General features: G+C 38.1%; 2 protein-coding genes across 7 annotated transcripts in view; one reads left to right on the top strand and one right to left on the bottom strand.

Annotated features, from left to right (window-relative positions):
- The window catches only part of LOC135740278 (guanine nucleotide exchange factor VAV3), a 121,059-nt gene extending 114,885 nt beyond the window's left edge, over window positions 1–6,174 (top strand). Inside the window, exon 26 of the mRNA XM_065258490.2 lies at window positions 5,400–6,174. Coding sequence (XP_065114562.1) covers window positions 5,400–5,404 — 5 coding nt within the window. The 3' untranslated portion in view covers window positions 5,405–6,174. The remainder of the gene's footprint in view (window positions 1–5,399) is intronic.
- The window catches only part of ntng1a (netrin g1a), a 118,586-nt gene that overhangs the window by 5,914 nt on the left and 94,627 nt on the right, over window positions 1–18,045 (bottom strand). For 2 of the 6 annotated variants that reach the window (XM_065258493.2, XM_065258492.2), the window contains exons 5-7: window positions 15,416–15,442; window positions 7,764–7,931; window positions 3,322–3,456 (exon numbers count right to left, since the gene is read on the bottom strand). In XM_065258493.2, coding sequence (XP_065114565.1) covers window positions 3,322–3,456; window positions 7,764–7,931; window positions 15,416–15,442 — 330 coding nt within the window. Of the gene's footprint in view, window positions 1–3,321; window positions 3,457–7,763; window positions 7,932–10,871; window positions 10,917–15,415; window positions 15,443–18,045 lie in introns of all 6 variants that reach the window. The other 4 variants (XM_065258498.2, XM_065258495.2, XM_065258497.2 and 1 more) reach the window with 4 other exon arrangements.

The following is an 18,045-nucleotide window of genomic DNA, read 5'->3' as shown; positions in this document are numbered from 1 at the left end:
TGCCGTTCACCCTGTTTCGAGTGGATGAATGACTGAAACTTTTTTGGAAACGTTATTTTAAGGTAAAAAAACTCTTTAGTGTTGCTTTAATCAACTTAAAATTTCACTTTAGTTTCAATTTAGGTGAAAAAGGGTTATAATTTGAATCACTTTAATAAACTTTTTTTGCTTTTAACAGGGTTGTTGCACTAACATTTTTAAGTTTAATTAATATGAAATTACAATTAATTTTAACTTTCTCGACTATAGTGAGGAGTTGCTATAAGTTATTAAAATAAAGCTGAAATAACTCAACTAATTCTTAGCTAAATTCTTTTTATTATTTATAGCAACTTCACACTAGTCAGAAAGTGGAAATTAATTATGAATTCAAGTTAATAAAACTTTAAAGTGCAACAAGAAAGGTTTTACAGTGTCATTTGTTTTTGAACTTGATGCCTAATAACTTTAGGATAGTTTTAATGTAAATGGATAGTTTACCCAAAAATTCATTATTTACTTACCCTCATGTTGTTTGAACCCCCAATGTCTTTCTTTGTTCTTAGAACAAAGTTCTAAGTTGGGTTCTTTAAAACCCAAATGCATTTTTTTTAAAGTGTTGAGTTTGGTAAGCAGGGTAAAGTTTTTTTTTAGATTGGAATGCTTTAATCCTTACTGTACATTCCCACCGCCATCGGCAAGATCGTCAAAGTGATCGGAAGTAGCGAGCTCTGGTGAGCAGATTTGCCTCTTGGACGGTGTGAGCATCGAGGAGAATTGAAATCAGCTTAACTTTATGGTAATGAGCTATGACGCGATTCGGCGGCAACCAATCAGAAGGCGGAAACCTCAGCCTGAGAGGATTCCTTTATCTATACTACACTTTATCTATAGCGTTGTTGGCAGGGCAGCCAGAGCTTTTTTACGCTCTCACTGGCGGCGGTGTGAACGTACAGTTAGTCTCTGATATACACGGTTTTAGGGACAACCACATAAACACATAACTTGTGGCCCAAACTTAACTTCCAGTAGACTTCGGTAAGGAATCAATATCAACAGAGGCCTTCTAGAATAGATTATTTCTGATAACATGCAAAATAAATAACCTTAGTTGAAAACGTAGCTAAAGTGCATCAACTATACTACACGGAGCTAACTTTAATATGTAACATGTATACAATATTAGCTACAAATCCATGAATTCTCGCCTGGTTGGCAAACCTCTCTTTGCACAGAGGTCATTTTCCAAACCAAATCTTTTTTATTTTCGACAAGGTATTTGTTCCAGACGTCAATTTAGCCACTAGCCAGGCGGATAAACAAACACATACCGGATGTTAACTTCCGGCCAGGCGTGTAACAGTGACAACGCTTGTGCATATAATCATAACATGCATGACATTTTCACGCTTATTTAATTATTTAATTTATTTAATTAATAATATATTAATTTATATTAATAATATTTAATTAATTTATTTAATTAAGTTAATAAAAAATACAAAAAAGAAACAAGCTTTACTGATTAAATACAATAACTTTTGTTGCATCATTTTTTTTAAACGGTTACTTGAGCTGTCTGGAATTGAAACATCAATGTTGCCTATTACCAAACTATCCATGAAAAGGACATCGTACAAAAGGAGGTAAGGAGTTATGAGTGGATTGCGTCTGTAGCAATCTATATCTGTTGAAGGGTTCCTCTTTGAGGTAAAATAGAGCGGATTGATCGATTGGCCTCTAGCAAGAGTGTTCTTACGTCTCGTCTGAAGACAAACCCAGAGACACAGTTTCATACATAATGCATCTCTCAAGAGTTTCAAGTTTTTTTGGTTCACATCAGTTTGATGTCCCCAGTGACCAGGAAATGGTGTCAGAGGAGAAGGTCCTCATCAGTGATTTATGGCTTTTATGAGTCCTAACAAACACATTTACCTTCCAACGGATAAGGGCATAGAAGTTTACTCGACTCACTCTGCAGTTGGTTGAAAACATATCTTTCAAGTGCAACAAACTGTTTAACCTCCATAGCCTATGCTTTAATCTCTAGAGACAGTGCCCGGAAAGACATTTTTTATTTGATAAATACGAGCACCTATTTTAAAAGAGCAACAGAAGGTCCTTCGAAAGGTTTTTGAGGTTCCACACAAGGTGCACTGGTTTGACGGGTAGCACGTTTATAATTTACTGGCATGTAAATAAACCCTAATAGGAGAATAAATTGAACGTTTTAATGGGTTTGCTTTTGATAAGAGGGATAATATTTATAGAGAACAGCACTAGATTGCATGGAGCGGTGGCTTATTTGAAGAAAGATTTGAGCTTTAATTGCATCCTGGAAGTGCATCTGGAAAAGCCTTAGATTTTATGATTTTGCACAAACATTTCGGCCCTCGGGACTTTGCTCAGTCATGAGATGAAAGCGAGCTTAAATCTTTTTTCTAGGCAACTTACAAAATGCTGTTGTGTTGATGACGACATCAAATGAAAATGATTATGGTGCATTGCCATCTTGCATACCATTGGCTGCAACACAGTCATATGGTAATGCATCTTCATGGAAGATGACTTGTGTGAGTCATGAATATTTTGTTTCTGGACAGTAAAGGGAGCATCTGCTCATTTGCACCTTTTTGTAACCTGCCTTACGTAAATCTGCCCCACACCATTGCATTCGAAGCATAACCGGACTCAATATACGTACCAAATTTGACATTATTACATGCGACTTTCTGTTCATTCTGTAACGACGCCTCTGCTATCTGAGGCTTTGGGAAATGTTGACCTTTGATGCTTGCGGCCCATAGAAGCTCATAGCAGAGAATACAAATCAATGCTTGACCTGCAGATCGTTTCAACCGCAACGCTCGGAGCCAAGAGAGAAGTGCGAGCCATCGCACTGCATGTGGCCATAACAGCAAACAGCCAGTGGAGAATTAGCACAGGAATCTGAGGTTCTGCTCACTCCAAATATTAGCTCAGCTGTCTGCCATCATCTGCCCACATTCTCAGAGGTCCGGAGTTTGAATCAGCGCAAACACACATGCAACGAATTCTGCTGGGATGCTATAGAAATAATTCTACAATAAGAATAATGATCGCTATGCTAATTGTCTCCAACAACAAAGTGGCGGAACAGGTGCGACTGAGCCTCGGATGGAAGTCAATCCAAATTCTTTTCCAAGTGCTCTAAGCAAACCAAGCCGATCATTCCTAGCCAAAATGCAGCAGCGAACAGACAGAGCGGGAAGAGAGGGAGTGCGGCCGGTGAGAGAGCTAGTGAGAAAGAAAGATACAGTAGCAAGGGACCAAAGCTGCAGGTTGGGTGAAGGTTCTACTTACATTTGCAGCCATCGTCCCACAAATATCCCGGCAGACATTCGTGGCACTGAGCCCCTGTTGCTCCTTCCTTACAAATACAATTTCCTGTGCCATTACAGGAATTAGCTTCTGAGCCATAGGTATTACACTTACACTCTGTAGAAACAAGACACACACATACACACAGTGGAGAGACGGGGTCTGCGGTCTTCAGCCTCATGAAATATGTTGCTTTTTTACAGCGTATTTGGCTTAAAATGGGCCTCTGTTGCCTCCTTCATGCACATTGCTAGTCTACAAAGGACAGATTTATAACCAGCATCACTGAATATTTACCTCACGTCTACCATTTCGAAGAAACAAAATGAGAAGCATCAGCTGGGGTAGGTGAGTGAGGGTGGAAATGGAGACGATGGTATTTACTTCAGGGACATTATGAATGTTAAACTCCTTGGAAAGCCCATAATGCAAAAGCAGTCGATGTTTAACTGCCTTTACCGGACGATTACACTGTGCATATTGAACAGTTTTGTTATTACAGCTTTGGTTCCTCTAATGGTGCTACCAGGGGGGCATTCAAAACCTACAATGATATCGCCTATGGAGAACATTTCTACTAATTTCTGCTAATGCTAAGCTATTAGGAGGAAATATACTGTATGTTTTTATTAAAAACAACGAGAAACTTGGTATGCTAATGAGATTATGTGTGTTATGATATTGCTGATCATGATTTTACATTAACTCTTTCACCGCCATTGACGAGATTTTCCGTCTTTCCGCATCACCGCAACTTTTTAAATCCAGAAGTATTGCCCTATGGCAAGCGGCTGCATGTCCGTGTCTGTTTTAAAGATCGCTCTGAATGGGATCTCTATGAAAAGTCCGTCACAAAAATGGAATTATCTCTGCTTTTTGCTCAAAATGTGGTGTTTTTGCAGAAACCTACCCATATTCAAAAGCTGATTACAAAAGAACTACTGAAGGTAGGATGAAACGTTTTTTTTTTTTTTTTTGAAAGCAGAGGGTCTGTTCTTTCATTTGGTATATTGTATGTTTATATATTTAAAGAAGAAAATTTTCTGGAAGGCATTAAACTTTGGTGAAAATCATGAAAAACGCTGGCACTGGCTGGCAACTTTTTTTAAAAACGCTGGCGGTGAAAGAGTTAAAGGGGCCATGACATGAAAATCTGACTTTTTCCATGTTTAAGTGCTATGATTTGGTCCCCAGTGCTTCTATCAACATAGAAAACGTGAAAAAGATTAACCCAGTAACTTAGTTTTGGTAAACCAAAATGAAAAAATAGGTTGTTGAAATTTGGGTCTCCTTATGATGTCATAAGGAGCTCTTATTATAATAATACCACCCCTTAATCTGCACTATCCAACCACAGCACTGTCATTTAGTGCAGAGAGAAAGAGAGAGAGAGAGAAAATAATTCCCAGCACAATTGAGTTTCAATCGCAACAAACCACCATCATTGCGATCAGTGTTTGCACTTCATCTGCTCATTTGCATTTTTAAGGACACACCCAAAACGGCAAATTTTTGCGCACACCTACAAAGTGGCAATTTTAACATGCTATAATAAATGATTTATATGGTATTTTGAGCTAAAACTTCACATATGTGCTCTAGGGACACCAAAGATTTATTTGACATCTTAAAACTTGTGACTTGTGACATGGCCCCTTTAAGCTGTCTTGAAACATAAATACTGATATGAAAACACAATTTATTGCTTTTCTGCAAAGCGAAACACTGAGCTTTTTGAACCGCACAGAGTAACAGCTATGAAGAAGTGTAAATGCAGCTTTTAAACTCAGTACTTTAAAGAGCATTTTATTTCTAAGTGAAATACATTAATGCTCATTCATTATTAATGCTTTGCTAAAACAAACTATAAACGTGTCCCATGGGTCAATTTTCACATATTTTGACAGGTGTGTGAGCCTCTTCTGACTGCAAATATTGTCGGGTGAAAGTGGAGGTCAGAGTCGGTGACCTGTAACACCTAAAGATGTGTGTTCATGTCTAAAGCAGCTTCCTCTCTCTCTCTCTCTCTCTCTCTCTCTCTCTTTCTCTCTCTCTCTCAGAGTGACATATGCAGCACACAGCACCTTTCACTGTGGGTGTTAGTCCTCCCAGACACCTCAGCAGAGAAGTGCTATGGCAGACATCACCTTTGCCTCACAATGACACTTGTGTCTAGCTTTATTTTTGTCTTGTTTTTATTTCTTCCAATCTTTTCCTGTTACTTTTTCGTTTGGTTTTATTTACCCTCCATTTCTTGTTTCTTCCTATCTCTTACTTTGTATTTTTCTTTTTGTTCAATGTCTATTTTCATCTCTATTCAGTGGTGCTTGCATTCACACAAGGCATCACTATTGTTATTCCCCATACTTATTATTATTTTTTTCTTTCTCTCTGTAGTTGCTCCTCCATAGTTCAGGATTCTCAGCAGAGCTGTAAATTGTGTTTAATTTAAATAAATTAAATCAAATTCTTTTGGGAGAATAAAAATAGACTTAAAAGAGATAATGCACAGTATAGCTATAATATTAATGAAAGAGCATAGCTCACGTTCTTAATATAAAGGTTTTTCACAATGCCATTTCTGGCTGAATGGTTCCATAAAGAACCTTTATTTCTGTTTCAAAAATAGTTCTTCTGCAGATTATAATGGGTCTTTTATAGGGGTGTGACGGATCACAAAACTCACGGTTCGGATCACATTGTGGTTTTTGAGACACAAATCAGATAATTTTTCGGATCAGCAAAAAAAGATAAAAATCTAATTGTAATCTCTATATTAAAATAAAGAGATTACAAAAATATATACAGTAAAAAAAGAAAGTTGCACATTAAGTAAGGTCTAAAATAAGCATTAGTTACAGAAATCAAATCAAATGAATAATAACACTGTCTTTATTTTATAAATTAAATATAATTATATTTTTTTAGAGCCGCAGAAGTGATCTTCTCTTTGTCTTGGGTTGTTTGATTAACATTAATAACACAGACCTAAGGTTAATTGTCTCTTTAAGATAATCTTGTACATGTTTTTCTATACATAAACTTAACACATAAACAAATGTTTTTATTAGAAAAATTATAACTTTGGAATTCATTTTGTTTGTATGCGCTCTGTTAAGAACAGAAAGATTTTATGTTTGATTGCTTTTTGAAACGCGTCTCTCCGTGTACACTTTTAAGTGCCCTTAAACACGCGGCACACTCATGGACAGGGGGGATTCCAAACGTCGCTGCATAAACGGTGGCTTTATTGCTCTATTCACCAAATGTATTTTAATGGACTACAGTATGAGATACAGTAGCACATCTCTTTCTAAAGTTTACACATCAAGTGTTCTGATCCTTGAAGGGATAGGGATGATCACGTCTGACTGGAGCTGGACGGGACACATTCAACCGCATGTGCATACAGAAAGCTGCTCACTTTAGTGCCTTTTTATGGTTAAATTGTTTAAAATCACTTGAATGTTAACATTCGCAAGCCTTTGAAACATGTGCAAATGATCAACTTTTCCCTATTTCCGTATTAATCCGCGAATCGCATGCGAGCCGAACCGTGGGTCGTGAGGTTCAACTGCGATTTGTCACCGCACTGGTCTTTTAAGAACCTTGGTTTTTTATGGCATTGCTCTAAATTAACCTTTTAAGCACCTTTATTTTTAAGAGTGCAGTGTAGTCTAGATCATTGTAATGCGATCATTGTAATGCATTTTAAAATCTCTATTGACTACAGACCTTGGGCTTTGATAAACTGAGAGATCTCTCCTGAAACTCTAGAAGAGACACATACTGTAAGTCTTTTTTTCTCAGAATAAAAAGCCATGTAATAATACCACATAATCTACTCTATAAAATGTATATTTATTTCTATAGTTTCTTTAATTCTTTCATCACTCTAAAAATAGTTGGGTTATTTTAAACCCATGCTGGGTAAATATTGGACAGAACACACGCTGGGTTCAAAATGACCCAATGTTGGGTTGTTGTTATGCAAGCATGGGTTATAATAATAATTTTAACCGAACTATGTGTTCTGTCCAATATTTACCAAGCATTGGTAAAAATAACCCAGCCAGAGTTTAAAGCTGCTTTGAAACAATGCATCCATGTAAAAAAGCACTATATAAATACATTTGACTTGACTAAGCATTTTATCCCAACTGAGATTTTACAGTTCTCATCTTTACTCTTGACACTTCACTTGATAAGACAAGATTTTGTGCTTGTGGATCAAAGACTTGAGGGATCAATGCGGTACTGCTGACGCACAAAGGCATGCGTGTTGGGACTCGTGTGACGGCAGTGGGATGGACAAACACAGAAAAGGGGCTGAATGAATGGAAGATGATAGAATGAAAGGCCAGATGGCAGATTTGGGATGTGCGATAAGCCATGTTTGTGGATGGGAGTTCTAGAGGACTGACCTATGCAAACATTCTCATCGTCCAGCTTTGCTGAGGCATTGCGGTAGTATCCAAGCTTGCACAGCTGACAGTGCTGCCCCCTAGTGTTGTGCTTACAGCTCACGCAAATGACGGTGTTTAGCACCTCGATGTAACTGCAGCGATTGGAGTGACTGAAGCATTCGCAGTCTTGCAAAAAGGGGAGAGAGATGGTGCTGTGTTTAGGGTAAGAGTGTGCAAATCGCGGCGGTATTGCAGAAGAGGGGCACCATGGCATGCAAGGTTTGGATGATCTGAAAGAGCAGAAGGGTGACGGGCACTGCTATGGATGCAGCCGGCAGTGTTAGATGTTAGATCACCTTGAGATGAATGGAGAAGCGGTGTTGTTATTACAGAATTCGCCTCGAGCACACCACAGTGATGGAAGAGAAAATAACAACAGAAATGTTACATGGAAACGACGGGGTACAAATAAAAACACGAGCGGATGTAATTTTCAACCTCGGCGGAATGCAGACGCAAACGCGGTTTGAAATTTACATCCGCTGCATTTATATTCTATTGCTCATGGAGAGTCGTCTCATATAAATGATGGAAAAGTGCACTGGAGGAGCTGGAACTTTGAAACGGAGGAATAAAACAATGCCTTCTATTTTCTATTCCCCCCAAAAATAACAAAAGCTCACAGGTCGGAAATGGGTACACAAACTGTATCCTCTCCACAGAACAACTGCCGTTAAAATGAAAGACAAAGCATTTTTTTCAGTATTGATTCTGTCAGCTCTAAAATGAGAAATAGCACAACCAAATCAGAAATAACTTCCCATCTATTTCCCCATAGTCTCCAAAAAACTGAAAAAACAAAACAAACTGCGTTTATCCAGGACCCACAGGAGTCTGTCCTAGTTTCAAAGTGAAGTTAAATCTCGGATGCTACTCCTAAAATAACAATTATAAGCTGATACCTAAATACCAGAAACACTTGGTCAACCAGCTGACCAGTGCGCATAACAAATTTTCAACCCGCCGGGCCTCCGCATGTGACGGACAGGCGGTTGTGCTTGTAAAACCCCAAGTCTTTTCCTTGAGTTGATGCTAGGGCTATCAGGAGAAATGAAAGATTCTTATTATCAAGATCTGGATTGAGGACAGGCCTCCTCAACATCCATTTCCTCTATCCCGTGAGTGGAGAAGTGAGACAGACATATCTCCTGTAAAGCGATCTCTAAAGCTGCCTGGATGTGTCAATCATTCTGTCAGGAAAATGTTTTAGAGGGCCTGATAAAACAAAAAACGCGACGCAGCTTCTCGTCTGCGGGCCACTGAGGAATTATATCAGATTCCGTGTTCTCATCCGAACGTGGATCTGCAAGATTGACTGTATACAAGCCATTAATCCAACAGGGAGTGAATATGATGCTTCCCCTCTGATTCATCAAGTTGAATCTTTGTCAGTGATTTCAAAAACTTTGCTGTGTCCCTACAGCAGTCAAGCATGTCAATAAATGAGATTTACGTAGGCTATAATCATAAAACAATGAAGAAAAAAAACACAAAATGGGTAAGGAATATTAGGTGTATTAGTTGAAGGAATTTAAGTACAACGTTCACTCTTGATTTATTCCGGGTTTTGTGGGTAATTTGGACGACATACACTGATATAGATTAATGAGAGGATATATGAATGACAACCCTCCTACCTCGCTTACTGTTTGCAACTTGTACAGTAGGAACGGTTGACAAAGCAACTTGAGGAGCTACTAGACAAAATAAAGACAAAAATAAACAGCAAAGAAAATAGATCAAATAAAACATAACTATGAAATCAAACAGAAATTATAAATAATTATATTACCATTACTGTTTTGAGATGAACTGTATTTTTGTGCCATGAATGTATTTTAATAATAGCCTGGAACAAAAAACATAGATACACGGTGTACGTTCTTGTCCCTGCAAGTATTGTTGCTTGGAAGTTGATTGCTGGCAGAAACTGCACAGCTGGCATTCGGTTGAGTTTTCCAGTGTTTTGTGCGAGCACTTATAAAGCTTATATCCCTATACACGCTCAGAAAAAATTGTCCCTAGCTATCACTGGGGCGGTAACCTTCCAAAAAGTACACCTTTGCATCTAAAGACTTCATATTAGTACCTCAGAGGTACACACTGGTACCAAGTAGTGCACACGTGTACCTTGGGTTCATATTAGGATTTTTTTAAAGGGCACTGCCCCAGTGATAACCTGGGACCATTTTTTGACCATTTTATCCTGTCCAACAAGGGCAATACCAAAATTATCTGTTTATCATGCAGTTACAAAATGGCAAAAAAGCACCATGTCCTTCGACCCATGACCATACAGCCAACCCTCTATCCTATTTATTCAGATTTACTTTTCTATGATGTTTCTCTGTGGACATTTATGCAACTGATTAAGGGACGGTTCACATTTTGCGTCTAAAACCGCGCGGAAAACGCAACCATTGGTTGGTTCCTGTCACATGACCTGCGGTGCGCTAGCGGCATCCTGAAAAGTTGAAATATTTTTAACTCGATGTGGTGCAGACGCGCCTGGAAAAAACAAGCGCGTTACACCGCATGCTCGTCGCGGCCGCATCGCTTCCATTATAAGCGCGCATGCCGTGCACCTACATTTGAAATAACGAACTTGAGCGTGCAAAAGACGTGAAATGTGAATCGCCCCTTACTGGATATGTTCTTGAATATGTCTACTGTAGATAAAACAGGCATGACCTGTTTTCGGTTCTAGCCAGGACAGGATTGAGAGGGCTTAAGGTGTGGGGAAACCTGGTCCTGGAGCGCCACTGTCCTGCAGAGTTTAGTTCCAACCCAAAAATCTTATAAAAGTCTTCAGGATTATTTGGAAATAAAATGCATGTGTGTTTGATTAGGGTTGGAACTAAACTCTGCAGGACAGTGACCCTTCAGGACCCAGAGTTCCCCCCTGGCCTAAATAAACCACTGCCCAAATGAATTATTCTGTACTGTTTTTAAGAAGAGCTAGTCAATAAAGAAGATTGTCAATAGGGAATGGCTGAATCTTCAGCATCCTATGAAATTTTGAGAGTCAGATAAAAAAATTGTATCCAAGTTGAAAAATGACCCTACCTTGATTTCGGTTTGCGACACCTAGGGATGATATGTTCTGCCGAACTGCATGCAAGCAGGAGAAATCAGGAGTTAATTGAATGCACTGGCTATGAGATGCACTAGGACGGGTCCGGGTCGGACTTATGTACACAGAAACAGCTACACACATCTCCAGATGGGTCATTCATAAAAGTGAGCCGAATGGCTCGATGAGAACAACAAGCAACCAACAGACCAATCACTCCAGAGATCTTCTCCAGAGATTGTATGTAATTGAGCTGTGTGTTGTGGTGGCGTACGCTGTATTGCATGGGAATGACAGCTGACAGATATGAAGAGAAATTGTGTCAGACTGTTGGAAGTAAGTGTGGTGTAACTTTTCTCTTATACACACGTGTACATATGTATAATCGTGTTTGGTTTATTAAATTGATTACTGAGACTCTTTCTAAAAAGTATGTGAAAATAGAAGTTGAAATGAACTGATGGGAAATCCTCATAATTACATACAATGCATTATTTCCTCGGAAGGCGGAAATATTACGGTTGGGAATGGAGAGGTCTCGTGTCAATCTCAGAGGCAGCACTAAAGCGAGAGGACCAAACCAAACGCTCCTTTTGTATGACGCAAACATGGTTGAGTCCCTTACGTGCTGCCTAGTGGTTGACCTCGGTGTGTGGGCACGTGAAACATAGACAGGGTGCAGGAATTCCAGTGAGGACACGTCCGTGATTTGATAAGACAATTGTTTGGTTCACCAGGGATATAGTATGGTGTTTTGCATGCACACGCAGAAGGGAAACCCATCCTGAATACCCAGTATGAAATGTCCAATCACATTGGGAGAAATGACTTTTCCATGTGATTTGCGGAATTCCATAAACGTAACTATGACTTTTCAGTTCAAGCTCCAGTAATATTTTATGACAGAAATTAAAAATGGAGAACAAATGTTTTTTTCTTGGAGGATAAATAAGATAATGTGAGCTGAGGATGTGTCAACATTATAAAGTGTAAAGTGTTTCTCTTATTTTAGATTAGTATTTCTAATAAAATAACAATGGTTTATCAGCCTTACTTTAATTTTTAACATCATCAATTTAAAAATATTATTTGTAAAACAGCAACAGCATGGACAATTTCATTGGCATTAAAGGGATAGTTCACACACACACAAACACAAAAAATGCAAATTCTGTCATAATTTTCTCATCCTCATGTTGTTTGTGTTTTTCTGATGAACACAAAATAAGATATTTTGATAAATGATGGTAAGCACACAGCTGATTGGAACCATTAACTTTCATAGTAGGAAAAACAAATACGATGGAATTCATCGGGTACCATTAAATGTGTACTTACCATAATTTATCAAAATATCTTCTTCATCATTTATCACAATACTTCCATAATATTTGTTTTCCTACCATGGAAGTTAAAGGTTACAATCAGCTGTGTGTTTACCATCATTTATCAAACTATCTTTCTTTGTATTGATCAGAAAAAAATACATACAGATTTAGAACAACATGAGGATGAGAAAATGATGACAGAATTTTCATTTATGGGTGAACTATCCCTTTAACTAGCATTAATAAATGCTGATAAACTATATTGCTACTGTAATTCATGTTAGCTTATGCATTCACTAATGTTAACAAATACTACCGTATTGTAAAGTGTTAATCGATTCAATTTCCAAAATCCAACTAATCTAACAACAGTGTTGGGGGTAACGCATTACAAGTAACGTGCATTACATAATATTATTACTTTTCTGTAATAACAAGTAAAGTAACGCATTACTTTTTTAATTAATATTTGAGTTATATTGAGGGACAGTTCGGCCAAAAATGATATTAAACCCATGATTTACTCACCCCCAAGCTGTCCGAGTTGCATATGTCCATCGTTTTTCAGACAAACACATTTTCAGATATTTTAGAAAATGTTTTAGATCTTTCAGTTTATTAAATGTGAAGTTACGGGGTCCACGTCCATCAAGTCCAAAAAATGTTCGTCCACCCTTCACAAAATTAATCCAAACGGCTCCAGGGTGATAAACAAAGGTCTTCTGAGGGTAATCTGCACGGTGTTGTTGTAGAAATATCCATATTTAAAACTTTATTAACGAAAATAACTACCTTCCGGTAGCGCCGCCATCTTAGACTCCTCTGTATTCAGGAGAGAGTATTAGCGTAGTGTACGCACTTTTCTTAGTGACGTATGAAAAATTCGTAGGTAACCTCCATAAGTTGCGTAAAACTCTGATCTTGAAAGCGGAGGCGACTAAGATGGCAGCGCTACCGGAAGGTAGTTATTTTCGTTAATAAAGTTTTAAATATGGATATTTCTACAACAACACCGCGCGGATTACCCTCAGAAGACCTTTGTTTATCTTTTGCGCACTTTTTTTGGACTTCAAGGACGTGGACCCTGTAACTTCACATTTAATCAACTGAAAGATCTAAAACATTTTCTAAAATATCTGAAAATGTGTTTGTCTGAAAAACGATGGACATATGCAACTCGGACAGCTTGGGGGTGAGTAAATCATGGGTTTAATATCATTTTTGGCCGACCTATCCCTTTAATTAATTTGTTAACTCGTCAATGGCGGGGAAAGAGTTAAACTGAATGTAGTCACATAAAAATATGCACTAAGCGTACACGCCTGTGTGGGAACAGTTTGAGTCATAAACTGAGATGCTCGACATTTTTGTGATGAAATAGGCAATTTCTGAATGCAGAACTTTTCAGTCATAAAAACACCTGCAATGCCTTAAAAAGATCAAGCCTCAGCCAAGAAAAAGTAACGCAAAAGTTACTAAAAAGTAATGCAATTAGTTACTTTTTTTGGGAGTAACTTACTATTGTAATGCATTACTTTAAAAAGTAACTTTCCCCAACACTCTCTAAAAATAGGAGAAACACTCTTTGTTTTCACAGTCCATGGTTTTACTGAAGTTGTCTTTTGTTTTTTATAGTTTTGTGAGACACAGAGAGTGGACACACAGCAACCGCTTGAGTCATTATTAGTTTGGAAGAGATCTGCCCACAGAATAACAGAGAAATCCAGCTGTCCCTTCTTGTTTCATTTTATGACACTAACACGCATGAAAGCCAGCATCAAGCTTCCTGCACCACAGCGAGAGCTTTATTACTGATGTAAAATGTGTTCTCTATTAGCAAGCGATTAGACCCAATGCTGGTTGCATCTGCTCTTCATTAATGTTTTTGTTAGTGAACATTCTGATCAAAATTACATCAATGAGAAGTGACAGATTTTAATCAATGCTACGCCATCCTGAGCAGCCAAAATCTCATCTTAAAATATTAATTTGGCAGTAATGCCTGCATTAGGCAATTCTGGCAGGCTTAATAAACTTGAAATAGAATTGGGAAAAGTTAATAAAGAATTCAATTAGCCTCAAGCAACTCTGAGGAAACTGCAGTGTTTTCCTTTTCAAGGATGGGCATAACATAAGTCTTTTTTATACGCGTGCTCTATAGCTTCGTGAAGGTGGAGAGCACCTGTAATTGTTACAGTAATAGTCAGAGGACATTTTTATGGATTCATCTCTGTTTTGGTGTTAAAATGTGACCCTGGCTGTATTGCGAGTGTCTCCTCTTTGTGTCGTTCTAAATGGAGGTGTGTAAATTCACCATGAGGGACAGTAAATGTATGTTTATGGTACAGTAGCATGTGGGAGGGTGGTTTGACATCGCTTGAGCTCATGCAAAAATGATGTGACAGAGGCCATGCATTACAGCCAAACACACAGCATCTATTGGAGGGTGAGCGGATAGAGATGGTCCACTTGGTTTGACCTTCATTTCTGATTCAATGTGCAATTTAAGTACTGTATTTCTGAACTGGCAACAGTAAACTATATTTTACAAATCTCAGACGTAATGAATTAATCATTAAAATATTGAAGATTTGACTTGTGCAGTGTATATAATATAGATTACACTGTGCTTTCAAAAAAGGAAAGGTGTATATTAGTCCTGGACCCAGGAGAAGTGAGGCATGTGAATAAATATTTAGGGCTCTACATGCATTCTGACTTGTTCAATATCTCTGTGGCTCCAGTTTCCCTATTCAGCCTTCCTGCTCCTGTAACTTTATCTCTCTGCTGGCTCACAAGGCCTCTGGCAGGGCCAGATAATACCAGACATAGCCGCATTTCTTATATTAAAATGATATTTTTCTCTTTCTACTTTTGGAGAGGTCCTGAACTTCAATAAGGCCCATGTGACATTTATTTATCAAAGAAAAACAATCGTGTCCTTTATGCATGCAAAACATCTATCTTTGAAATCTGGTTCTGCATTTGAATTAGTCCGCCCACCTTTAAAATAGCCAGAAGCAATATTGCCAGTTTTATCGACTCTATTATAATTACTTCATGAAGGAAATAACGTATGGTTACGCTGTTTATATTTGGTGGAGCCATTGAAAATCAGAAATGGAAGTTTTACCAGAAGTAGACCAGTGGAGAAGTGAGAAGCAAAGCTGTGCATCTGTTGCTTAAGAGCTATGAGTTCATTTACTTACTAACTGGACCAACGTTATTTTGCAGACCTGGAAAAGAAACGAGAGAAGAGATTTTCAGTCAACTTCTTAAAAAAATTCAATACTGAAAAATAATAACAATGACTACTCAGAGCAATAAACAGTAAAGCCATTAAACCGATACTCCAGACAAATATCAAAATTACCCCATGATTTCCTTACCCTCAAGCCATTTGAGATACATATATCCATTATCTTTCATTTCTGGAGTTATTTTAGTAAATGTCCTTGCTCTTTCAAGCTAGAAACAACAGGAGAAAACAGGGATCAGGGAACAACTTCTGACTTTGAAGCCCAACAAAGAACATCCATCCTTTACAGAAGTAATCCACACGGCTTATAAAGGTCTTCTGCGATAAAAAAAAAAGAAAAACATATTTTATATTATAATAACTAGCTTCTGGTAACGACACCATCTTGGGCTCACGCCAGTCCAAGATGGCGCCATTACCAGAAGCTAGTTATTAGAGTTTATAAAGTTTAAAATATGGATTTTTTTCTTATAAAATCTCATCGATTACCCGCAAAAGACTTTTATTAACCCACTGGAGCCGTGTGGATAACTTTTTTGGTGTTTACAGTCAGAAGTTGCTCCCTGTTTGCTGTTTTCTACCAATAAGAAAGCTCAGAAGAGCAAGGACATTTATTAAAAGAACTTAAAATGTGTTTGTCTGAAAGATGATTGAGATCCATTTAAGCAATGAAATGACCAAAGCCCCTTAGTATGCACCACACATTATCTTGCTCAACATAATTTTTTACATAAAATGTCATGCCAGTAGTGAAATGTTGGACTATTTGGTTCACAAGAAAACTGCAGCAAACCATTTTAATTTATTGTTGTAACCTTACACTTTAATTTCATAATGCACTCTTATAAATGGGTTGTTGGGTCAAAAATGGACGACCCCAGCCCCTTGGGTTGTAATGAACCATAACATCGGCATGTTTAATTTTCTTTTAAAGATCGAATGGAGACCCATAGTTACCATAGATACCTTCGCATTGGGCCCCCAATTTGCTAAATCCTCAACTGTGGGTAACATACTTATGCCACAATAGTTAGCCTGTCTGGAACCAAGCTGATTTAAACCACATCATTGTGTGACACTTGCATTACACGTGAACGGCCCCTACACTAATAGGATTTTGTTTCTCTCTCCCTGTCTTGTCCTCGACCCCTCGGATATCTTTGCATTGCACCATGGGATGTCTTTTTTCATATAATGGCCATCAACATTGCATTTTATTATTATTGTTATGTGTTGTGTGTTTTTTATATGAACATAAAAAAATGTGTTGGTCTCGAGGACTTGGTCTGAAATTACGAGTCCTTCTCCTCCCACTGTGGTCCGACACTGAGTCAAGACCGAGTCTTTGAATGAACAAGTCTGAGACGAGTCCTACCTCACTAGTCAAATCTAAAAAATTTTTTGGGTTAATTTAACCCAATGGGCAGGGCTTGTCCATCTTTGACCGAATGCTGGCTGTGTGCTGACTTCATTCTCAAAATTTTAGTATTTTAACATAGCACATAGCAAATGCTTTTTTATAAACTAAACTCAATTTTGTTCTGATATATTAGTAGAATATTCCTAGGCGATGTACCGATCTGTGCCATGACGGATCAATCAGTCAATGTACTTAAACCAATTGGAGATCTGCGAATGGAGGATTTCCTCAGAACGCTGAAGGGCTCTCGGACATAATGCTCTGGTGACAGAAAGGGATTTGAACTCACAGCCCTGCCATGTGCCATCGATCTAGTGTGCAGTATCTAATCTCTCCCCTGATCTCTGCTTCACATGGACAGTTAAGAGCCAAATTTATGACCTTTTGGAAGGAGGGCTCAGAAATGAGTGGGAGAATAAAGGCTGCAGGCATCTCCGACGAACATGTGTGAAGATTGAGATACCAAGAGAATAAAGGTATAAAATCTAACAATGTGTCCAGACTTTATAATCTAATGTGTCAACTTCAAAGTGTATCATCAATTCAACACATTCTTCATTGCATTAAATGAACCTAGAATTGAATGTCTATATTTGACACAACCATGAGTTAAAACATCCCAGCAGCTGGGTTTTTCCAGAATATACTCATCTATGGGTTGCATTTCATGGTGTATTAAAGAGCAAGTATCGTCAGATTCACGATTTTACATTTCCTTTGGTGTGTAACTGTGGGTTCACACCAGACGCGTTTAAGGCGTCAAATTCGCGTCTACCGCACGTAGTTGGACGCTTGAACATTTTGAGTGTACTCGCTTCATTCGTGCATGAAAGCCGCGCGTGAAATTTTTGTCATCGAGACATTCACATGGAAATTCACGTCAGAGGTATTCAGGCCAATCACAACGTACATATTAGCTGGCCAATCAGGGACACAGCGCTTTTCAGATCTATGAGTTTTTTTAAAAATCAATGCGTTTAAGGAAGGCAGGATATCTGGAGCTAAAAACATGTAGGGTATGTGTTTTTTAACCATAAACCATGCATACACATTGTATAATACCAAATAACTTTGTTTTTTAGCAATGAAATAGGTGCACTTTAAACCAAAGTGTTTTAAACATGCTTTAAAGTATAACTTATGTACTGGTAAAACTTCTA

Source organism: Paramisgurnus dabryanus, chromosome 22, assembly GCF_030506205.2.
Source record: "Paramisgurnus dabryanus chromosome 22, PD_genome_1.1, whole genome shotgun sequence".
NCBI lineage: Eukaryota > Metazoa > Chordata > Actinopteri > Cypriniformes > Cobitidae > Paramisgurnus > Paramisgurnus dabryanus.
This window is presented reverse-complemented; position numbering and strand designations above follow the sequence as displayed.